This window comes from Microtus ochrogaster, chromosome 6, assembly GCF_000317375.1.
Source record: "Microtus ochrogaster isolate Prairie Vole_2 chromosome 6, MicOch1.0, whole genome shotgun sequence".
Classification (NCBI taxonomy): Eukaryota; Metazoa; Chordata; class Mammalia; order Rodentia; family Cricetidae; genus Microtus; species Microtus ochrogaster.
Window position 1 is genome coordinate 45,773,696 of NC_022013.1, and position 25,345 is coordinate 45,799,040.

The window sequence follows — 25,345 nt, forward strand, 5'->3', positions numbered from 1 at the left end:
ATATATATATATATATATATATATATATATTTTCCAAAAGAAAACCAAAGTTCTATTAAAAAGGAAGACCACGGGGAACATGGGCTAGGGAGTCAAGTCAATGGCTAAGAACACTTGTTTGCTCTTGCAGAGGGTCTAAGTTTCATTCTCAGCTACCACATGGCAGTTCACATCTAGTGAGCCCATCCCAGAGGATCTGGCACCTATCTGACTTTTTCCATGGGTGCTGGGAATCCGAACTCTAGTCTCTACACATGTATAGCAATCATAATACCCACTGAGCCATCTCTTTAACCCTATGAGCAAGCTTTAATTACGGCAAGCTTAGTGAATTTCAAAATATGAGTCTAAAATATAATTTCCAATAAGATTTCTGTGGGCAAAAACAAAGATTAATCTAAAAGGAGGGGCTTTGAGGTAGAATAAAGTGGGTAATTATTGCTTCTAATGATTCTGAAAAAGGTATACAGTTGTTTTAGGAGGACAAAATTCAGGGAACAATGTTTCTCTTTACCCTTTCTCTGCTTGCCTCTGAAATACCTTATTAGTAGAGGTAGAATGTATTTCTTCAACATTAAAGAAAAAAATTATTAAAACAATGTGTATTGGAATAAGGACCAGTATACAGATCAATTGGGTTGAATTTGAAGCCAAGAAATAATTGTTATGGTCAACTGATTGTTGACAAGAATACAATGAATCTTCATAGAAAATTTTCTTTTAAATAATAATAAAAATAATAATATTAACAACAAATGATGTTCAGACACCTAAGTATAGACAAGAGAAAGAATAAATCTGAACTCTCTGCCTCAATCCATCTTTATAAACTTAATTCAAAATGGGTCATAAACAATATAGAAGATAAAAACCTATAAAACTCTTAGAAAAACATAAACCTTTATGATATTTGGTTGGTCAATTGCTGTTTAAACATATTACCAAAGTGTAAAGGACAATAGGAAAACTATATAACTTGTAACTACATTAAAAAAGTGTTCTTCAAGGTCATTATTAAGAAAATGAGATGATAACGAAAACCCACACCCACAAACTGGGGGAAAAAAATCAAATCATATATCCGAAGAGGAATTTGTACCCTGAATGCTGAAAGAGTATTTACAACTTAATTTTTAAATCAATGAATATTCATTCAAATAAAATATACATTTAAAAAGAAAAGCATTTATAGTGTGCTCAGCACCATTAACCATTAGGGAATTATGCAAATTATGTAAATTATGTATTATAAGGACAACTGGCAAGGGAGAGCTATGAACTATGAAAGCTGTAATCTTCTGTAATCTTATGACTCACGAGGTACAGGGAGAAGGGTCAAGAGTTCAAGGTCACTCTTGGTTATATTTTTAGGTCATGTAAGTTTTATGACAGCCTGGACTACCTGAAAACAAAAGAATGAATCAATAAATAAACAAAGTACACTTGAGTATCACTAAGGCAGTTAAAGAGGAAAAGACAGAAAATATGTAGAGTGGCAACATGGTGGAAAAGTTGGCATTTCCTCACATTGTAGACAGTACAACCACTTTGAAAAATATTTGCACATTTTACCCAAGTGTTAAATATACAGCTATATTTACCTTGAGCCAGATCACCTAGGGTTTTTACCCTTCTAACACAAACCCTGCTCCATGATCACTTATATCAATATTTACCTTCACGTGGACTTCTTGAGATATTTATCTTGGTGTTTGGAAGCTGCAATATCTGGCATTCCTAATGGCAGTGATGTAAGTAAATGAATATTCAAAGATAGAAAATGAATGAGAGAATGGCTCTTCTTGAAAGGTGCAAGATTTGATGAGTTCTTGGAATTTTCCTGGTGACAGAATTATGTTTTATTTAAATCTTACGTACTTTCAAATATAGACCTCAAATGCCTGTGGAGATCAATACTACAATGAACTGTAGCATTATAAATCTGAGGTACTCACCTCACTCTTCAGTGTTTGAAGTTATACTGAGTTGCTGAAGAGCAAGATTTTTTTTTAACTACATGGGATATTTTGCACAATTAACTACCCATATTTTAGATCCCAACCCATTCATTGGAATACCTAGTTTTGGTTATCAATGAAACAAGCAATATGAAGATTTGAATCATGGGTTTCTTGATTCACTAGAACTTCTAGTGAATAAATTTTGCTCAGACTATTGTCCTTTCAAATCAGTATTTCCTTGTCCTGTCACCACACCAAAACTATCAATGTACACGCAAATGTAACAGTAATTTATAATACTTTTTCTGTGTACAAATCCAAACACTTACAATCAGTATACACAATAGACCAAGGGAAAAATGGCTTCTTAGAGATTGCATTTATAAGAGGGAAGAACATAAAAAAAGGTAGTTTCAACCAGAGTCACCCCTTCATGGTCTGATAACGGCTGTGTTTATTCTGTTCCGCTGATTAAAGTGATTTTAGGGCAGTTTCCAGATGAAACTCCCATTGGGAGTATGTTTTTACTTGCCTTCATGAGCATCTGCCATCAACAATAGAGAAGGCTTTCTATACTGAAAGACAACTTTTCACTGAGCCTGGAGGGAACATACACGAGGCAGAACCACTCCAACCAAGCTACAGACACGAAAGCAGAGAGAGACAGCAGTCAGTTAATGCCACCAAGTGGAGCAGCTAGTCAAACAGTTCACCGGTGCCGTTGATTGACATGGGTGTCTATCCTGATTGTACAGTGTTTGCTCTGTCCCTATTCTTCACTCTTTCGAGCATCGTTCTGTCTTTGTATAATAACTGATTGCCAAATTATTCCTGGAAGTGGCATGGTGTTGGTAAATTGTAGAGACCCAAGCAAGAACCTGGAGATTCAGAAACAAGCAAAGCTAATCTAGCCTGGTTCCTGACCTAGTCCAGTCATTTGTGAAGCTGAAGGCAAAGGCTTTTCCTGCCTAATTCTGTTCTTCTTACTCTGTCAGAACATCTGTTGCTTTATAGTTTGAAGCTTATGCTTTGTTGAAAACAATACACAACACTGTATCTCATTGTTTATATTTGATATATTGACTGTTTGTAGTAGTCATTCAGTGGATGGGTGATTCCATATCAAAGAACAATCTACCAAGAGAATTGTGAGACAGTTTTTATAAATAAACCCGATTTGTGGCTCATTTTCTTGAGCTCTGCTTTCTAACATAAGTTGAGGCTTTTATACAGATATGTTCTAAACTTGTGACTAGCAAGAATGCAAATTCACAAATTTCACAAGCTATAATAAGAAAAACATGAGATTTCAATGGAAACAGACACTAAAAATTCTGAATAAAATTACTTACTCATGTAGTTATTGAAATTTTTAATTTTCTTTACTTTCTTTGAGAATTCTGTACAACGTATTTTAATCATATTCATTTCTCTCCCCCAGCTCCTCCAAGATACTCCCCCAGCCACTTAATTTTATGTCTCATTTAAAAACCCGTCAAGTACAATTTGTGCTGTCCCTATACAATTGGATATATGACCCTCTATTGGGCCATGGTTTACTTACCAGGCGACACACTCTTAAAGAAAGTCAACTCTCCATCTCTTCACTCCTCATCTAGGAATAAGACATTGTGCCCACCTCCAAATCCATGATCGGATTCTGACTGGCTTAAACTTTCTCAGGTTATCCATGCTGTGAGAACTGCTATAAGTTCATATGGGGAGCTATCCTATTGTGTTCACAAAATATCATTTCCTTGTAATTGTCTACTTCTTCCGGTCCTTACAATCTTTGCACCCACTCTTCTACAGTGATCCCTGAGTTTTGGGAGAAGGGTATATGATATAAGTGTTCCATTTAGGACCGAACATTCTGTAGTCTCTTATCTTGTAGTTGTGAGTCTCTATGTTTTTTATGATATGGATTAAAATATAACATTAATATTCTTACAAAGATACCAGAAATTGTATAAAAGTCATCAAAAAGTGATGTGGGATGTCCTTCTGTATATGTGTTGCTTTTTTGTTTGATCAATAAAGCTATTTAGACCAATGACTTAGCAGAGAAAAGCCAGGTGGGAAATCAGAACAGAGAGAGAAGTGGGGGCAGAGTCAGGAAGATGCCATTTCACTGCCAAAGGAGACAGATCCCAGAACTTTACCTGGTAAGCCACAGCCTCCTCATGGCAATACACAGAATAATAGAAATGGGTTAATTTAAGATCTAAGAGTTAGTTAGTAAGAAACCTGAGCTAACAGACCAAGCAGTGTTGTAATTAATATAGTTTCTGTGTTATTATTCAGGTCTGGACAGCCAGGAAATAAATGAGCAGTCTCTACCTTCAAAATGGTGTCCAACGTGGGGCAACTACATCCACATAAAAGCTGAGAGAGTTTTGGAAAGAATTATAGACACAAAAGAACAGAGTTAAACACAGCTTCTTGGTAGCCACATATTTTTCAGATAGGCTCTGTTTGTAGGCTGCAGGCAGAAGTATGGCTCCTTTAAGAAATGACAACTTCCTGGTTCATGCTGGTATCATGAACTCTGGCTCTTTTGGGAGGTCCTGCACTTAAATGGGGTCTGTGATAAGCATGTTACAAATTGCTTAATGGCAATATAGACCCACTGTATCCCTGGAGCTGGAGCTGTGAGTGTGGTTCACAGCACTGGTGGTGAACATACATCTGCCATTGTGAATTGGGTGGGGCACAAAGGCAAAGCAGCCTTAGTCCTAGCCATGCCACTTAGCATTTAGAAAATGATTACAGATACACAATAAAGATATATTCAGATAAAAAAGACCCTCTGAATGGAACACAGTATGGGATAAATGTATGTAGGCTTGGGAGAGAGAAAAAAAGTGTATAGACGGTTATAAAAATAGTTTTAAAAAATAAAGCAAAGTCTTTAAAGAGACAGTAAAAATAATATAAGAGAGTACAGACAGTCATAGATTAAAGAAATAAAGAAAAATAAGCCATGTAAAGATGGAATATACACAGAGAGTCTGAATTATGTATATTATTGTGTTTTCTTTGAATTTGATTCTAGGGGCTTCTAAGCTAAACATATATATACATATATATGTGTGTATATATATATATATATATTAAAGGTATCTTGACTTCAAAATTTGGGTCTAAGAATATGTTGTTTTGGAGAAGAGGTTCTGCTTTAGTTTCCAAAGATGATCCTTCCAAGCTAATGTGTTTTGAGATTGGAGTTGAGATTGGAGACTATGCAGAGTAAGTCCTTCCTGTGGAATAAGACATGCAATATCACATATAAGTATGTTTTTTCTCATAACAACTATGCATTGTGAATAAATCTATTTAAATTTTGGCATTATAAGTATCGAAATGAAAGGATCCACATCATATCTTGTAGGGAAAAGAGACAAAGATTTGACCTGTATTGTTTTTGTTATTTCTATTAGGACCCTTCCATGCAATGAAAAACCATTAGTGAGGTTAGTATGAAGTTTTACATCTTTTCACCCCCAACACACACATGCACATGCACACGCACACGCACATGCATGCATGCACACACATGCACAAACCCTTGCCTATCAAGTAGCACAGCCTCCTCTTAGACTCGGTGACAGTTTTTAAGAATGCACAACACCCAATTCGGATTTTCCTAGGGGAACTGAAAGGATGTTGACCTCTTGTCCATCCTTCCAAGGCTTCAGGAATGTATCTATCTGACAAGAGCAGTGGCGAAATGAAGAGAACATACACAGAGATGCTGAAACTGCTGGTTTGGGGGTGGTTGGGTCTCTTAGTGGAGAAATTTCAGCACCTTGGAAAGCTCAGCTTGTTTTTTTTTTTTTTTTGGCTTAGAACTGAAGGGTCAGATTATTGCATACAGTTGAATGAAGGGGTGGAGTTATTACATCTAAATAAAAACAAACAAGGGGGCAGGAGTTCTGGTATACAGCTGGGTTAGGGAGACAGGTTTAGCTAATCTTGGAAGAAGCAGTCTCTGTAAGGGACCAGTTTTCCAAGATACAGTGGACATTTTCTGCACAGAGCTAATTTCGCGCTCTGACCCAGAAGAAGGCTTTGCCATTTCCATTGAGCTTCAGCTCCTTTACCCCACACCCCAAGAAGAAAGCTTTGCTTTTATCCCATGGTTTTGAAGTTCTGGGGTCCTTGAGATAGCTCTGCCTATGTCAATGGCACACATTCACTCCGGGCTTCGCTCACTCAGGACATCGTGCACCCCTTACAGCCTCTGATGCCTGTAGCTATTAGTTTGGTAGAATGTAGATGTGAGGCTTTTAACTTGCTCACAAGGAAAAGGGGCCAAACCAATCACAGAAAAGCACATTTGAAGACACAGAGTCATTTTGCTGTCATTTTATTTTTTTAGTTCTGGATTCAGTCTTGACAAAAGAAGAAGAAATGCAAGTTTTCTCAAAGTCCTCATGGAAACCTGATTAGTTGTACGTGGAGGAATTGTACAAGGAAAGCGAACAGTTCTTCACATAGAGTTTTAGGAATCTTAAGCAACCAAAGATTCAGACTTCCAATCTACTGGCCTTTGCCATTCTGTATGATCTTTCTATGATCTGAGTAGGCCAAGGGACCTGTGCTACTTACGTGGATTTCAGATGGACATCTTCATTTTCCCTTGAATGAAGGTGCCAAATCTATTGAGTATTGAATCTTGCTCAACATATCGTTCTTTCACAGTCTTTCCTTTTCCTGCTCATGTTCCTGATCCGAGTTGGTTCGTGTTTCTTGGCTCAGGATCTGGGATATAAATGCTGGCACGGGTTGGCTACATGTGAAATTTCTTTCTCAAGATTTGGGCTCTTAATATAAGCTAAGCACAGAAATGTAAAACTAAAGATTCTTTTTTAAAGGCCCATTTTGAAAAATGTAATATATCCAACATCTCCCTGTCAAACACATGCCCTGTCAAGAAATCATATTCAGTGACTAGGAACACCTAGAGACATGACACAAGATAGGGGCGAAGAGATAGAGAAGGCAAAGAGAGAAAGAAATAGATTACTTGAAACTGATAAAGCCATACATATTTCTGCACCCATTGCCTGTTCCAATTAAGGATCATTTGGGAGGTGTCACCTAAGAGGAAACTAGGCCAAAGTCGATATCTTGAACATTTGTCATGGAAAAGGTATTGTGCTAGATGTTGGGGACACAACAAAGGACTTAGAATAATCTTTCTTCTTTCTCCACGTTTCCTTCAGTTTTTGGCATCATTTTCCTGTAGCAGGATCCAGTGTGCCTATCTTTAGATCTTTAAGCTCAAGGGATAAAATATGCTAATTGATTAAATCTAGATCTGGTGTTCCACTCTAATAGCATGTAGATCTTCGGGAAAGAAATATATGCAGGCAACAAAAACAGCAACTCCCTACTTTATAGTGGGTACTCCTGTATTCTCACATAGGAAACATCAGCCCCCTGCTTTATGGTGGGTACTCCTATGTTCTCATATAAAAAAAAAATCTCACATCTTTGGGCCTCCTTCTGTGGCTCCTCTTCACAATGAGATGAATGATGGAGATTTTATAATCTTCATGTTGCAGTAGCTAATGCTAACCTCTCACCCCACATGTAGTGCTTAAGAGAACAGGGAACATTTGTAACCTGAGATAAAGGTTCCTACTTTTGGGTCAGGCACCAACAACCAGCCATGTCGCTAGCTGGTGCTTTTTCCAGCTGCCTGTCAGAGCCTTTTTCACTCAGTATCTGCCAAGGACAAGGAGCTTGATAAAATCTGGAACAATTACTACAGAACCCTTTGAGCAGTGTGATAACTCATATGCAATAGCACTCAGTAACAGACACCTCTCTAGAGGGTGAAATCAAAGCTCATGTAAATGATGATTTGGGCCAGATGAACCAAATTACCAAAACTGGTCATGAGAGAAGTAAAACAACTTGAAAGAAGTCAAGGTCCTTGCCCAGAGTTCTCGAGTGTCATGTCTCAAGACCCCTAAACATTTACCAACATGATGGAGGGTCACACAGTGGATTATATTCATGAGGACCACATATTTGGATACTTACCACATTGAAAATAAAAACTGAGAATTTTATTGCATGTGAGAATATGCAAGCACACATCTTGTTGTGAATCAGGAAATGTGGCTAAATCACACTTCACATCACGCCTATAACATGCCACTGTCTACTTCAGAGAGAACAAGGGAGGACATGTTAGAAAAACAGTGTTTTTCGTATGGGATCCAGGAAAGGAACACCCCCAGGAGTTTCGGAGCCATTATTGGGATTTTAAGGAAGTTAATTTTTCCCCTTAGGTATTTCTTGGAAGCTGAAAATAATTGTTGAGCATTTATTCATGTAGATTTGTTTGTACCATTTGTTCACATATATTTTACCTTGATTTTTAATTTTCAAAGGAGAGGAGTGAATTTAGGTTTTATTCTTTTCTGTTTAAAAATATCTGTGAATTAAGAGGAAAAGATCCTAGAAGATAGGCTGTAACATATAACAAGAGGAGGCTACTTATTTGACATATTGCTATGGGATTTGGGGACCTTCCCAGTGTTTAATACCATTTCCCTTTTGTTTTCCAGTTTCCTTTTTTAAAACACTGTTTGATGCTCTGTCCCTGGCTTACATTATTTTTTTTTATTTTTTTTTAATTCTTTTTTTTTATTGAGAAAAGGAAAAAAAAAAACAAGTTTCCACCTCCTCCCAGCCTCCCATTTCCCTCCCCCTCCTCCCACCCTTCCCCCCTCCTCCCACCCTTCTCCCCCTCCTCCTACTCCTCTCCCCCTCGCTCTCCAGTCCAATGGGCAGTCAGGGTTCCCTGCCCTGTGGTAAGTCCTAGGTCCTCCCCCCTCTGTCCATATTTAGGAAGGTGAACATCCAAACTGGCTAGGCTCCCACAAAGCCAGCACATTACGTAGGATCAAAACCCCGTGCCATTGTCCTTAGCTTCTCATCAGCCCTCATTGTTCGCCATGTTCAGACACCTTCTCTGGCTTACATTATACTCTCAGAAAAATTTCTGCACTCTTTCCAACCAAATCCTTGCTAAATTATATTAAACTGCCTCCCATTGAAAAATTCAAATTGCGATGATCAAATTAGAGGCAGTAGTTCAAGACACTGATTTGGATATGCAGACAGTGGTTGAGCTAGACATAACACAATGGAAGATCGCCAGAGGCCAGCCACAGCATGTCAACTTCAGAGCTGGTGAGGAAGGCGAGCCATAGTGTCACACTCCCTGTGCAGCCAGAAAGGCAAGGCATTGCGACTCTCAGCACCAATTTTCCTTCTGTAGCCAAGAAAATTGTAGCCATTGCTTAAAAACCTTTTTCATTAAAAAAAAAATATTCTGGGGGTAATATGGGGTCACTCTGAATACCTCCAAATCAGTTCCAACTAAAACTAAATGAACAAGAAAATGATTTCCTTTTGGTTAAGTAATACTTGTGCTGAAACTGTTTCCTCTTCTAGAATATTTTCCATTAAATGCTTCTAACACAGGCACAAAAGCTCCGGCACTCATACGCATGCACACACCTGCATTCTTCCGGCCTTTGGGTAGAAGGAAGGTTAGTCTCTACCTCAGACACTGCCATAACAACTGTGCTCTTCTTCCCCCAAGAGTTTTAAGTACACTGACAGTCTGTCTTTCCATTGAACCAATAGATTCTTAGTAAGCTAGCTTCTCAGGCATCCACTCTTCTGAAAGTCTACACACCTCCTTGCCCCATGCTGTATAAGAATTATTCAGATTAAAGACCGAGAAGAGATTCCTAGCATCAGGCCTGAGAACGTGTGTGGCAGATTTAGGAGGAAGAACACTCGCCTGACAGTAAGAACCATAGGCAGAGCAGTTATATGGGATTGGCTTCCCATGTGCTCAGCTTCAGGTGTCCCCATTTAAAGAGTAAGGATAACAGTGATTTGCCTCCCAGGGCTGCCATAAGGACGTAGGAAGTACAACATTCAGGGCATGGACCACAGTGGCTAGCACAAATGACAGCCATCAATACCCAGTGGCCCCTCTGTTATATTATCACCAACAGTGATAAAGTTTCCTATGGAAATCCAGTCTCCCGTTCCTAGCATGACTTGTACACACTTTAGCTCCAGGTCTAGAGCCTTCCTCTCTGTTATTTCCCAGTTCCTTCTCTTATTTGATTGTCTTTGGAGAAAACTCAGAGCTATTCTGCATGGGTGTGGAAGCGAGCAGCAGCATCTTCTGGGGAGGTCTGGAGGGCAGGTTCCTGAGGAACTTCTCTAGCAAAGTCCCCAGCTTAGAGGACCTCGTGGATCATACCGTGTGCTTCTTGTCCTGTGTTCTTTCTCTGGACCACTAGGAGTTTCTCCTCCCTGGAAATGAGGTGGTAGAGGCTCTGATGAACCTGTGTCAGGAAGCTGGAACTGTGGAACTTTCACTATATGACTTTTATCAAGTTCCTTCACCTCCAAGTCCTGCCTTCTTCTGGTAGAACATAAATAAAATCATAGCTTTCTACAAAAGCAGGATTTGCTTCCATTTAAATAGACCTTTTACAAATTTCATGAACTCCGTTCCTCCTTCCTTCTTCTCCTAACAAATATTTATTGGCTGTTTACCACAAACCAAATGTGTCTAGGTTCTCAGTAGTAAAGATGTAGCCAAAAAAGGGTCCTTGTCCCTGTGTCCTGCTCACAGTCTAGAGCAGTGGTCCTCAACCTCCCTGATGCTGCAACCCTTTACTACAGTTCCTCGTGTTGTGACCTCCAGCCCAAGCATTATTTTTTAGTTCTTCTCATTTTAACGGTTTGGATAAGAATGTGCTATACATTTTTCCCACTCCCCTTCCCTCCTCCCTATCCCCTTTTACTTTCGCCCCTGCTCTCTATGATCCCAATATACTCAGGAGATCTTGTCTTTCCCCACCTTTCTAGGCAGTTCCACTTTTGTCTCTCTTAGGGTCCTTGTTGACAGAGATTTCTGTCCCGCCAGTTCTGCAGCTGTTCAATCTCAAAGAATCACACAGAGGTCTACATTAATTATAAACTGATTGGCATAGTATACTAGGCTTCTTATTAAATCTTATAACTTTTGTTAGCCCATAATTCTTATCTGTGTTAGACACGTGGCTTGGTACCTTTTTAGGCAAGGCAGTCACATCTTGCTTGCTCTGTGTCTGGCTTCCCCTTGTGTCTAGATGATGACTGCAGACTGAATCTTTCCACTTCCCAGAATTCTCCTGTTCTCCTTGTTCTGTCTCCACTTCCTGCCTGGTCATCCCACCTATACTTCCTGCCTGGCTACTGACCAATCAGCGTTTATTTAAAATACAAGTGACAGGGTACAGACCATTGTCCCACAGCAGGTCCTCTTTGTTGTCTAGGTTCTCTGGGGTTGTGCCCTGGTTATCCTTTGCTTTATGTCTATTGTCTATTTATGAATGAGTACATTTCATTTGTCTTTCTTGGTCTGGATTTCCTCACTTGGGACGGTTTTTCTAGTTCTTCTCTTTTGCCTGCAAATTCCAAAATGTCATTATTTTTTACTGCTGAGCAATATTCCATTGTGTATATGTACCACATTTTTCCTGTTCACTCCAGATAAGGGCATCTATGGTGTTTCCAGTTTCTGGCTATTACGAATAATGCTGCTATGAACACAATTGAGCACATATCCTTGTGGTATGACTGTGCATCTTTTGGGTATATACTCAAAAGTATTGTTAGGTGTTGAGGTAGATTGATTCCCAATTTCCTGAGAAACCACCATACTGATTTACAAAGTAACTGTACAAGATTGCACTCCCACCAGCAATAGAGGAGTGTTCCTCTTACTCCACATCCTCTCCAGCCTAAGGTGTCATCAGTGTATTTGATCTTGGCCATTCTGACAGGTGTCAGATGGTATCTCAGATTTGTTTTGATTTGCATTTCTCTGATGACTAAAGCAATCTGCAGATTCAATGCAATACCTACCAAAATCCCAGAAAAATTCTTCACAGACCTCAAAAGGACAATACTCAACTTCATATGGGAAAAGCAACAACAACAACAACAAAAAAAAAAAACAGAATCACCCAAACAATCCTGTACAATAAAGGAACTTCTGGAGACATTGCCATCTCTGACTTCAAGCTCTATAGAGCTATAGTAATAAAAACAGCTTGGTGCTGGCACAAAAATAGACAGGTGAACCAATAGAATTGGAGACCCTGATATCAGTCCACATACTTCTAAATACCTGAGTTTTGACAAAGAAGCTAAAACTAAAAAGTCGGGGGAAAGCATCTTCAACAAATGCTGTTGGCAAACTGAATGTGGACATGTAGAAGAATGAAAATAGACACTTATTTATTATCATACGCAAAACTCAAGTCCAGATGGATTAAAGACCTCCACATAAAACCAGCCACACTGAACCCCATAGAAGAGAAAGTGGGAAGTAGCCTTGACACATTGGCACAGAAGACCACTTCCTAAATATAACCCCAGTAGCACAGGCACTAAAATCAACAATTAATAAATTGATACTCCTGAAACTAAGATGCTTCTGTGAAACAAAGGACATGGTCAACAAGACAAAACAGCATCCTACAGATTGGGAAAAGATCTTCACCAACCTCACATTGGACTGAGGATTGATATCCAATATATAGAAAGAACTCAAGAAACTAGACATTAAAAGACCAAATAACCCAATAAAAAATAATGAAGTACAGATCTAAACACAGAATTTTCAACAAAGGAATCTCAAACGATAGAAAGATACTTAAGGAAAAGAATTATTTTTGTTGCTACTTCCGAACTGTAATTTCGCTATTGTTATGAATTGTAATGTAAATATTTTGGAGATATGATTTGTCATAGGGGTCACTGTCCACAGACTGAGAACCACTGATCTAGTGGGAGAGAGAGGCAAAGCCTGCATTCACAGTCAGTAGGGGACCCTCACACAAAGACAAGGCAATGAGATGATGCCCTGAAACATGGCCATGGCGGGGGTATATTCTTTAGCTTGGGTGATCAAACGGAGATACATTCTGACTGGGTCCTGAACAAATACAGGAAGTTGGATGTTAATAGGGGTTCAAGGGCACCAAATACGTGGGAAATTAGTGATTTATTTTCTAGCAAAACAAAAAGCTACTGGGGGTGATTGTAGCAAATAAGTAGGCAAGAACCATATTAGTTTTTCCTTGTGAGCTGTGTCAATGGTTTTGGTAACAATCCTGCATTTTAGAGAATATGTAGGCTATGGGAACTTTACAAATGCATTTGGATTCTTAAAGTCAACTGTATTCACTAAACTTGTTATTTAATTTAGAATTAAAATAGTTTAACGTAGTGAACATTAGTAGCCTAATAACACTGTGCCCTATTACCGCGCCTTTCAAGTCGATGGAAAAAGCTGCCAAAGGCTAGCTTTGCAATGGGCAGAACACGGAAACAAACACGCTGTGCGTTAGGGCAGGAAGCACTCTGGTGTTTTAGAAATAGTATGCCACTGATAGAACTGGTGCTTGAAACTCATCTCCATGTTACCCCGAAGATTAGAGTAGGTGAGGTTAGTAGTGGCAGGGTGAAGGACTTAGGTGAAATAGCCCAAATTTGAACTCAGTCACCAAAATGATAAAATTGTTAATATTTGGTAGGGGGTGCGTAGGAAACTTACTGTCAGTCTGGTCTATCAATAATTATATAGCATGAACATGAGGAATTAGTATAAAGTATTCAAAGTATTTACCAATGAGCTACTTAGGAAATTGTTATAGTTTCTTCATTATGTATCTCTGTAGGTCAACCTGTCCAATGTGGTAACTCATACATCATGTTTTGACGTATCCTATAGCTGTTAAGAATATAGTAAGTCCTTCTTTAGAAGTTAGCTATGCTTTGGTCATATTGTGATAAAAGTAGATAAGCTGAGATGGCTCAGTTAGCAAAGTGCTTACTAAACAAGCGTGGGGACTTGAGATCAATCCCCAGAACTCATGTGGAAAAGCTCGGCATGATGGCGTGTGCTTGTAACTGCAGTGCTGGGGAAGCAGAAGCAGGGCCAGCAAACCTAGCCAGATTGGCAAGTTCCAGGCAAGTCAGAGACACTCTTTTAAAATAAAGTGGATGGCGTTCCTGAGCATTTCACCCAAGATTCACCTCTGGCCAGCACACTCAACCGCCCACGTGCACTCACAGGCCCATATGCACACACAGGCACATACACACGCAGAATAGAATGATGCCTCTCTGGAGTGCACTTTTTTACCTTGATCTTTGGAAGGGAGTCATTGTACTTTTCTTTTTTAAGCATATTGGTACTTTTTAAAAACAGACTTAATAAGTCAAATCATTTTACTTGAATTTAAATAAAATGTCAGTTGGGAGAGATTGTGCTCCCTCTCTCATCAGAGCAATGTAGGTTTGAATGTTGTAAATTAATTTTAATCAAATTCTTCGGATGGTTTACTCACAAAATCTTTCTTTAGTAAGCAAGTAAAATGAGCATATGTTTAGGTTTTCAGCTGAACATCCAAGATTCTTTTTAAACCTCTCTGGAACTATTTTTTTTTTCTCATAACTTACTTGGGTAGAGTACCAAAGAGGACCAACAAGAGATGAATCTGACTTCAGATAAATGGGTAACCTTATTATCTATTTTACTTTGGCAATGGAGAGGCCATTTGAATTTTCTATTACTCAAATTCTATTTGAAGAAACCAAAATGAATAAATCATAGCTGGTGAGCACAGAGATGCCTCATCGTGAGCCATTATAAGGTTTTTATAGCTCTTCTGCTCTCAGTTCAGCTCCTGGCCATGCCCTGCCTCTGCAGAATCATTCTTTTTAATTACCTGCAGGCTTTTGTTTCATTTCAAAATTTCTGTCTATATACTGCAAATGCAGACATATAAGGGAGTTATGAATGTGTGTGTTTGTGTGTGTGTGTGTGTGTGTGTGTGTGTGTGAGAGAGAGAGAGAGAGAGAGAGAGAGAGAGAGAGAGAGAGAGAGAGAGAGAGAGAGAATTTGGAGAGTTTTTGCTCCCAACACAATATCTTTTGATGAAAAGATGGGATCTCTGTTCTGGGAGCTGGGGAGTGGGCCAGCAGTTTTCCAGCCCCACATGTCTGAATACAATTAATCATACAGAGAAAAGTATTGTTTGTAGTAACCTTGATTACATTTTCAACATCTCGCTCAGTTTCCTGTGGGAGGAAATAAAAACAGTAAAATAAAGAAGACAAAAAGTAACAGAAAGCTCCTTCTATGCTGACAATAAGCTGGAACACAGTTCATGTGGAAGCAAATCAGGGACAATCATCTCTGTTATATTAAAGAAGATATTGTCTTTGACAGTTTTTCTCCTTCCTGAAGAAATAAATTCTAGTGAATAGATACTTGTTACAAACCTTGGTGATCGGACTTCTTTGTATTTAATCAAGGTTAGGATCAGACCATTTGCAAATATGATTCTCTTGGCCTTCACCATGCCATGAAGATCAAGAAGCTGAACTCCATCACTGAGGTCAAGTAGATTGAGTGGAGGTACCATCATCTCAATGTCTGCTGCCTCACCCCAAGGCTCTGCTAGAAGGATGTTGCTGCTGGACTGTTTGAGATTCTGCTCTGACATGCAGAGAGCCTAACAGTAACTCTCTATCCAGGTTTCCTAGGTACATTGATCCTCAGGGTGACTTCCAGAGCCTTGCATTCACATAATGGTTTTCCATTCTCTTATGAGAGAAGAAGAGATTTTTGTTTTGAGCCATCTGAGCCTGGTTGTAAGGTCATTTTCACGGTGTGGGTGATTTTCCCAGGGCTGTGCTCAAACTTTGCTTTGTACTCTCCTGCCATTTCCACCCTAAACAGATCCTAACCAAAGACTCCTCGGAGGAGGCAGTTTCCACCCCGGCTTTGACCACGCCTAAAAATGAATCTTCTGAGTAAGTAGTCTCAAAGATAACCTTTAGAGCCAGCTTGAGATAGTCATGGTCCCTAAACTCTCTTGAAACCACTGTGTCAGTGACTCCCAATTCACCAATAAGATGATAATAAGTCAACCTGAGCACTGGTATCAATGCTTCAGATTTAACTGAGATAACGTGCAAAAGCACTTAGCGTCATGCCTGGCATAATCGGGACATAATAAATGTCCCTCATGGTGATTGGCATCTACCAGAAGCAGATGGGAAACCACTGTCAGCTCCCTAAATAGCAACACCAAACACCATCCTTCAAACACAATAAAAAAAAGAAACTGAGGTTTTTATTTGCAGCAGAGGTTCCTTCCCAACCTTCTAGACCAAGTCGTTGACTGTATGTCTTACAACCTTTAATGACTGGTGCATGTGTTCCCTGAATCCCTCCAAATGAAAAAAGTCGAGCATCATGTGAAGCACAGTGATTTAAAACTTACAAATAGAATTTGGAACAAAGGAAAAGAACTCATAGGTGGGTGTCAGGGGGTCCGGGCTCTTCCTTGTGCCAGCAGTGTGATCTCTGACTAGTGTTCTCAAACAACTGAGCTCTAACTCTGCTGTCCTTAAGTTGGGAGGGACACTTGGAAGAAGAATAAAGATGTAGTACATGAAAGAGCTAGGTGAACCCCTGGGGTGGTAGTAATTTATGGTGTGGATCATATTAGCTAAGTAAGTTATATAATGTATGTATGTAGATACAACAAAAATAATATCATGCATATACACAAATATAACTAGCAGAAAGAAAGAAAAAGTCTTTTAAAATCAGAAACTTGGAAACTAGGGAAAGAGAGTAAAAACAAAAACAAACACAAATCAGTAAAGCAGAGTCCCGTCTTAAGAACTGGAGGACCCAGAGAAAATAGTCAAGCCCTAGATCCCCATGGGCTGTTGGCGGTCCTCTTTGCCACACGCTGCCATTCTGATTAGAGTGATTGAAACTGATCACGGAGGCTCGACTCCCACCTTCCTTCTACTTTGCCCAGAGTGGGATCACAGCCCTTGGAAAAGACTTCACTGTCTATCACTGAGACCCTAAACTCTTGGACTGGTAGAACCTTAGGCCTGTGTGTGCTCAACCTGCTGAAAGACAGCACAATGATCTCAGAAGTCTTGCTCAGGTCAGTGATGGTCTGTTGCTACCTGGAGCTGGGCCTGTGCTGGATGTTAAACAGTGCTTCCCTTTCTACACAGAACCACACCCTTAGGGGCACACCTTCAGACCACTTGCCCCCTGCTTGTTCTGAGGCAGGGAACAGAACAAGTCCTGTTGAGATTTAGGATATAGAAAAGTTTTTATGATGATCTATTGGTGCTGAGTTCCAACTAGCATGACTAGGTTTATATTACTTAATGCACACACTTCAATGAGGCAACAGAGTGACTATTGCCTTAGAATCTTATTCGACATAAACTCCGCCTGTTAGATGAGCTATTTGCCTCTGGATGAGGCAGTGTGAGGCAGCTGGCTTGCTCATTTGAAAGTAAACATTCAGCTGGACATTTAAATTTGCAGAGGGACAGAAACTGGATCAAGCGGTGTCTTTTTGATCTACGTGTATGTGAGACTCATCTGCGCCATCCATGAGATGCTGGAGCTCAGCCTGTTCTCTACACTCTTCAACGCTCTGCTTCCCCATCTGTACAAGAGTGACAGTGACAGTTGCTTTGCGAAGAGAGACCGGAAACTATAGTGAGGAACAAGTTTAGAATAAAACACACAGACTGGAAGGAGAAAGAGGCTCCTGGTTGTTATAACAAATACTGTTTTATGTGTCTGCATGTGCTATACACATGCACTTGTTGACATATGTTCCCCCGTGAGGCACACATGTGGGAGGTATGTGTAAGTTTGCACATGCAAGTGGAACCCACGATTGATGCTAGGAGTCTTCCTCAATCATTCTTCACCCTCTTTGAGGACAGAACTTTCCACTGGACACAGAACTCAGTACTTTTTTTGGAGGGGGTGCTGTTGACCCAAAGTCTGGTCCTCATGTACGTATGACAAGTGTTTTGTCCACTGAGCCATTTCTCCTGCACACTAACACTGCTATCTATAAAGCAATACCAACTGGCCCTTCTCCAAACCACTGAGGTGAGAGTTTCATTTAATATTCTTCCAGGGCCACCAAACAAAACTCAAAACCTTATACTCATGGTGACTCCCTTAGCTTAATCAGAGAGTCGTGGACTGTTCTAAAAGGCTCAGTGGGTGTGCTGGAAATTTTTTAAGAGAAAAACTACTCTAAAATGGAAGCCTTTTATTGACAGACAAAATGCAGTAAAACCCAGCAAAATTCAATTACCCCTAGATTGTGTCAGGTCAACCAAGAAGGGAATGAGGGAATTGTACATTTGAAATCAACAAATTGAATTGGGTGCCTTTTGCGACCTCAGCAATTGCTTTCTGACTCTGTCACAAGATCAGAGGTGGACCTGGCAGCTTCCAGATCCTCAGCGAGCACGCTCTATCTCTAGGGAACAGCATCTGTCCCTTGTTTAACTTCTAAATTAATGATGTTCACTCAGAAAATTATTGCAGTTGCAAAATATAAGCTGATGATAACCACACCTCTTCTACAGCAATACACACTGAGATACAAGTGTATATATATACATATATATATACACACATACCTACTCATACATACATACATACATGCACACATGTTGCTTAAATGTACCTGTGCATGCATGTGGGGTGGGGTGTAGATGTGTGCAGTTATATACAACATTGTTTTAGTTAAACAGAATGACCAAAATAAACTTGGGAAGGAGAGGTTCATTTCATCTTACAGTTCAGAAAGCTAAGGAAGGAACACAATCAGGAACCCGAAGGCAGGGACAAAACAAAGCCCATAGGTGGGCACTGCCTGCTGAAGAGCCAAGCACGCCACTACACATCATTGATGTGGATAGGTACAATAGAGTTTAAATTTTGATTTTATTTCTTTATGCGGATGAGCACAGTTGAAAAATTCTTTACGTTAACCAGGTGAATCAACATTAGAGATAAGGTTTTTCAGCCGATGACATAGAAAACAATGCTGATTGTGTCTTCTCTGTCCTCCTGAAGCCTCTGCTAGGGGGCCTAGGTGCTGAACTTCAGTAGCAGGAACTGGCTGATGGAGACACAGCGATCTTGAAGCGTATCCTGGCACATCTCCAAATCGCCGCAGCAGGGATTGTGGGTTTTGCTTACCTTGCAATTTAGTTTGTTTGACATACTGTTTATGCTGAGGAAATATGGCTAGTGTTCAATGAAAGCCAGCATCTATAACGTGATTCTCAACAGCATCTGCCCCATCCCCAGCGGACGTCTCCGGCTGTTTTTTGTTTTCCTTTTTCCCCTGTCCTCCTTTCCCATCATCTGATAGCTTTCCTCATCCACACCGCACTTCCGCTCTGTACACCCCGTTCCCCACCCACACTGCATCCCCCCAGTGCGTTTGCCTCTTGCCTATACAGGGATTAGACACGGGCTCCTCTCTGTTTTGTAACATTTTAAAAATCTAATCCACTTGCCATTTTTATTATTGTCCTTTTTTTAAATTTATTTCTATGCTTTGCTACATGTATGTCTGTGTAACATATGTCGGTGCCCGCAGAGGCCAGAAAGGTCAGTGTATATCCTAGAATTGAAATTACCAAGAGTTGTGAACAGCCATATGGGTGTTGCAAATCAAATATACATACATTCCTGAATCCTCTGGACGGGCAGCAAGTGCTTTTAACTGCTGAGCCACCTCTCCACCCCCTCCCAATTTACTATTTAAAATTTACCGTGTGTTAGGATAATATCGATATCTTCATTGCTGGATGGTGTGTATCCATCACAATCCATTTCAGAACTGCTCATTATCACCCCCATAAATCTCAGGACATTTAACCACCATGCCAGATTCTCCCATCACCATCTGGAGGGCAACATTAAGCTGGATTTTTGCTCCCTGGATTTGCTTATTTCTGAATATTTTGTATAAATAAAAGCACAAAGTATTTGACTTTATGTATGACTTCGTTCATTCAGCAAAGATACTTTCAAGGTTTTTCTATGGTGTAACAAGTCTAAGAACTTTATTGCTTTTATTAACAAATAAGAGTCCACTCCACACCGTGTTTTATCTGTTTGTTTATCAACATTTGAATTGTTTCCATTCTTCCCATAAGGAAAAACACTGTGTAAGTATTCATATGCTCGTTTCTGTGTGAGCATATGCTAGCATTTCTCTTGCATACTTAAATAGGAATAGGACGGCAGGAACCTCCAGTAACTCAGTGTTTCACCAGTTAAAGAACTGCCACAGTTCTTCAAAGCGCCTGCTCCAGGCTCCGTTTCCAACAGCCATGAGTGAAACCGTCAGCTTCCTAAATCTTGTCAGCATTTGCTGCTCACACAATCTTTATACTGGATAGCCATCTGTGTGGCCATGAAGTCAGACCTCGCTTTTCTTTCTTTTCTTTTGATTTAGATAATTTCTGATCACTTCTGAAGCATTTGCCTAGAGGTAAAATCCACCAGGGAACCTCCCTCTACACCCTCATAACCAGGATGGGCCACGATTTCACTCAGAAAGTCCACCTTTCTCATTAAGACTGAGCTTCAGCCTGAGCAGAATCCATCCCATCTCTCGCGTCCCATCTCTTACCCAGCACCTGCTTCTTGTGTGCAGTAGAGTTGCTTGTCAAAAATCTGTTTGATGAATGACAGATTAACAATAGCGAGGGGAGGGAAAACGTGCCTTGAGATCATCTGCTTCAGAATTCAAATCATTACCTTTTCCTTCTAATTCATCTCTCCCACCTTCTTACAGAGAAGGTTATTGAAGAAAATCTGATCTGATCCCCAGAGCTAGTGTTCCCAGGGTCTCTGTCATAGCACAGTTTCCCCTATCTATCCGTTAAGATAAAAGTCCTTGCCCCAGTGCACAATGTAGACTTCTTCCTAAGCCAAGAATTCAAATTAAGAGACTATGTCAGTATGAAATGAAGAGCTTAAGGGAACTGGATTTCTTCCTTCTGCTCCCAATACATCTTCACTTGTAGGACGTTTGTGAATCTGGAGGGAGGCCCTGCAAGATAAGCCACCTTCCCTGAAACTTCAGTTGCCAGTGGCCCGTGGGGTTCATTTAAAAGCATCCATCCGAGCGAGCTGATGTCTTGATTAGTTAGGATAAACAAGTTAATATTCACGTTTTTTAAAAAAGACTCTGGAGTTTGACATGAATTTAAACCGCTGGCCCGCCAAAGCTAGCTGGATGTCCTAAGGTGAACTATGTGGCCCTTCTAAATCTCCCTTGCTTCACCTGCTAATGGTGAGGAGCAGCCAAGAGCCCACATTGTAGAGTTTGTTATGGATATTAAGTTAAATAATGTGTTCAAAACAGAATTTAATGCAAATAAAACATTTGGTCATGCTAGCTCTGTGGCTATTGGTATTATTTCAGGGTTAGTGCTAATGTATAAAATGGTAGACAGGGCACACAGTGGACACTTCTGAAAAGGGTTATTTACATTTTCCTTAGTAAGAAAAAGTGCTCTCTAAATATGAGTTAGGAGTGGCTATATGAACACCGTTACTTCTACAGGTAATTTCCCAAATAAATCTTCAGTGACCATAACAAACCTCCTTAACATAGATTTCAAAGTGTCTCCATAGCTGTCACTTCAGAAGAATCTTGGTTCCTGTACCAAATACACTTGGTTCAGCTCAAACTGTTGTCATATACATGTACTCTGCCTTCCGTGGATGTCTGTGGGCTAAACAGAAGGTGTTGCTCAAGCCTTTCCTTTGTCTCTACTGTGGACTAAGCAGGGCTGGATGCTCTCCTGGGGAGCTCGCACAAGGCAAAGACTCTAAAGGTCAATCAAGTTAGGACCTGGCAGAACCAAGAGCGTCCATTCATTTATTCAAGTACTGCATGCCTAATAAAAGCCAGCGCTGGGGTTCGTGGGAAAGAGGAAAACCAACCACACCCGATCACAGAAACTGGTAGCTACCACTGAGGAAGCAATACAGACAGGGTAAACAAACAGCAAGTGAGCATGTTGTCGAGACAGCTTCAATGGTAACAAACACCGCGCATGTGATAACGCAGCATGAAGAAATGTAATTATATTATAATTTCAAAGATTAAAAAGGAGGAAGAAGTGCAATAAAACTGTCAAAAGGAAAAAACCCACCATGGTTAGTAGTTAGCAGGAGGTTCCCTAGAGAGGATGTGGAGCCCGGATGCCGAGGAGGCAGGCACAGGCAGAAGAGGTGCTGGAAGATACTCAGCCAAGTTGTACCCTGCTTGGTATAACTAAGGTAGGTTAAGCAGGCTAGGTGTTGGAGCAGGAGGATGGATCTTAAAGCACTGAGGGAAGCAGCTGGAGACCTAGGCAGGGAAGGGGCTGGAGACACAGGCAGGCCCAAACACAAAGCTGCTGGACTGTGTTAAAGGGAGAGACCAGACTCTCAGCCAAAGGCTCCGCTCCTTTCAGATTCTCTTTCCCTTCTTCCTCTGCTGGGTGAATTACCTCCTCTGTGGTATTTATTTCCACCGGTCCAGCTAGAATCTGTAAACTCGTTAATAAATTCTCTGGTGGAAGCTTCCTGGGACTCCCAAGCATATCTAACCTGACGTCAGCAGACGTGGCTGCGAGTGTTGCTTTCACCTTCTACAACCATGTCATGTCTTCTTGCCTCTGGTGGTTTCAGGTTGCACCAGGTGACCTTTGAAGTGCCCACCTGTGAGGGAAAGGAACGGCAGAAGCTGGCACTGGTTGGCGACTCCTCGTCCTCGGCGGAGTTCTTCGTCACCGTGGCTGTCTTTGCTTTTCTCTACTCTCTGGCCGCTACTGTCGTGTACATTTTCTTCCAGAACAAGTATCGTGAAAACAACCGGGGCCCACTCATTGTAAGTCTTTCTGAAGCAACTTCTGTCCCTTATAACTTCTTCAGGTAATATCTGAGGGGCTTTGGAGTCATCCGTGCCTCTGAGGCTGGTGTGCAAAAGGAAATCCTATTTGTTATCCTCCAAATCTCTTCAATCTGCAGCAGAAAGCACCGTGCCTTTTGGTTCCCTGTGTCCTGGCGCGGGAAAGTAGCATAAGATCCTGTAGAAACCCTTTTGAGACCAAAACAAACAATGATTAGGAAGCCCATGGAGACCCAGAAAAGAAGGATGAGGTCTGCTGTGGGCTTGTAGGTCCAGCATTACACAGATAGGTGGCCATTATTCTCAATAGCCATTTAAATGGTGGGATTTGTGCTTTTCTGAAATGCATTGTTTCCATATTATAAGGAAGCATGATTGTGCCTCCCTCTCCTCTCTCTCTCTCTCTCTCTCTCTCTCTCTCTCTCTCTCTCTCTCTCTCTCCTTTGTTCTCTCTACTCCTCTCCACTCTCCCACCCCTCCCTTCCAACAACCCACCATTTCATTCCATTGTCTTTGAGGTGGTTCAAGGACTAGGGTGACATCAGTATAGCCTTACATGTCCTAATATGACTAACTATACATGCACCGAGAGAGAGATAAAAACTCTCCAAGAGATACATGGATATAGATAGCTTTCAGAAAAATAAATAACTCTCACAACCTTTATAGGTACATTTACTTAAAATCTATTTCCTGAAATGACCTGCGTCTAAAAAATGTTTAACTAACTTTTTCTCTCAATGGCTATATTGGTTACCTCTCTGTTTCTATAACAAAGCGCCTGAGATCATTAACTTACAAACAGAAAAGGATTCTTTGTTCTTATGTTTTTTTTTTTTTTAATTACAGCTTGTGATTGGACAGACCCATTATTCTTGGGTTTCAGGTAGGGGTGCCAGCCAGCAATCGTGAGGAGCTTGTGGTAGAGCCAACAACTGCTCACCTTTCTACCAGAAGAGTGAAAGGCTCAGGATCCACAGTCCCCTTGAAAGGCAGTTCCCCCAGTGTTCTGAGGACTTCTCATAAGGCTCGATCTCCCCAGCATTCCACTGTCTCCTCAGACTGCCAGCCTGGGAGCCAATTATTTAATGCACAGGCTTTTGGGGGGGCATTGACTAACCAAATAATAGCAATTATATACTCCCGATTCCCACGAGAAATCAAGCTTTCTTGACATTCCAAAGCTTATTGTATAGCATCTTTAGAAGATACAGTTCATTGGAGGCAGTGGAAGTGCCTGTCTCACATACCCTCAGTGCTGACAGCCCTGGGAGAACAGTTTCCAGGTATGAGATGTCACACAATTTCTCGCTCTCCATAAAATCAATATTCATTACCTTCTTGTCAGTTGATAGATCATTAAAAACCGTTTTTGAAGATAGATTGCTATGTGATTTGAGGTCCGTAAGTCAGAAACAAGAGATTAGCGACACTGCCACAGCAAATGCCATCTTTCTCACCTGCTCCTTGCGCAAGCCCTTTTCTCAGGAGTACACAATCCATCCGAAGGTGTTAGACGCTAAGCCAAGAAAAATAACAGCCCATCCATCCAAGAGACATAAATGTGAAACACAATTTAGCTTTTTAAATTAGTAATTACTTAATAACTATGTAGGACATTTTGTTGTTTTAGACAATTGTGCATTGATAATAATTTTATGATCACAAAACCCAATGAAATTTACAACACCAGAGCCTTAGGGTCTAGGACAATTAAAATGTAATTTAAAATGTGTATATACTTTTTCTGCAAAGAAATATAATATGCTAATCGAGAAAGTGTGTTCCAGAGTATTGTAGGCTATAATTCTTTGAAAAATACAATAGAAATATAAATTCAAAGTGAGTAACACATTTACCAACTCATTAAAGAATCTGTTTATTGTCTTTTTAATGAATCACCAAAAAAATCAAACACATATTAATTGTATCATTTATTTCAAATTGACAGAGTGCCAGCCACTATACTTCCTAATGCTCATTATGCCAGAAATCCTATTCTTTTAACTAGATTTCACAAGTAGGAATAGGTATTTTAGAAATTCTCTCAGTAAATTTCAGAAACCTTTTATCTGACCTGTATATTGTGGAGAGCTGAACAAATTGCAAAAGCCAGCTGCAGGAATGTCTGCTCTTTGAATGCTGGGGTCAGTGGGGAGGACGAGCCATGCTCCTAACTGCAGCACGTCAGTAGGTGCACTTGTAGGGAAGAGGCAAGACAGCAGAACGCTTGTCTTCGGGCGGGCATCCTTTTCTCCCATCTCAAAATGGAACCAAAGTCACTTCACTCCTGTGGTGTGCACAGAAGAGAGTGTTAGAGAAATGGTTCTGTGGATGAAGAAGACATGTGCACAATTCTAAAGACCAAGGCAATACCCGCCTTCCAGCGGGAAGAAGTCTGCACAGATAATTTACTCATAAAGTGGGAAAAGGTCTGTTTGCGCTCTCTCTCTCTCTCTCTCTCTCTCTCTCTCTCTCTCTCTCTCTCTCTCTCTCTCT

The 25,345-nt window shown here is 40.4% G+C and overlaps 1 protein-coding gene across 2 annotated transcripts in view; it reads left to right on the forward strand.

Moving 5' to 3' along the window:
• The window catches only part of Synpr (synaptoporin), a 333,039-nt gene that overhangs the window by 254,841 nt on the left and 52,853 nt on the right, over positions 1–25,345 (forward strand). For both annotated transcript variants that reach the window (XM_005348531.2, XM_005348532.3), the window contains one exon: positions 22,627–22,825. In XM_005348531.2, coding sequence (XP_005348588.1) covers positions 22,627–22,825 — 199 coding nt within the window. The remainder of the gene's footprint in view (positions 1–22,626; positions 22,826–25,345) is intronic.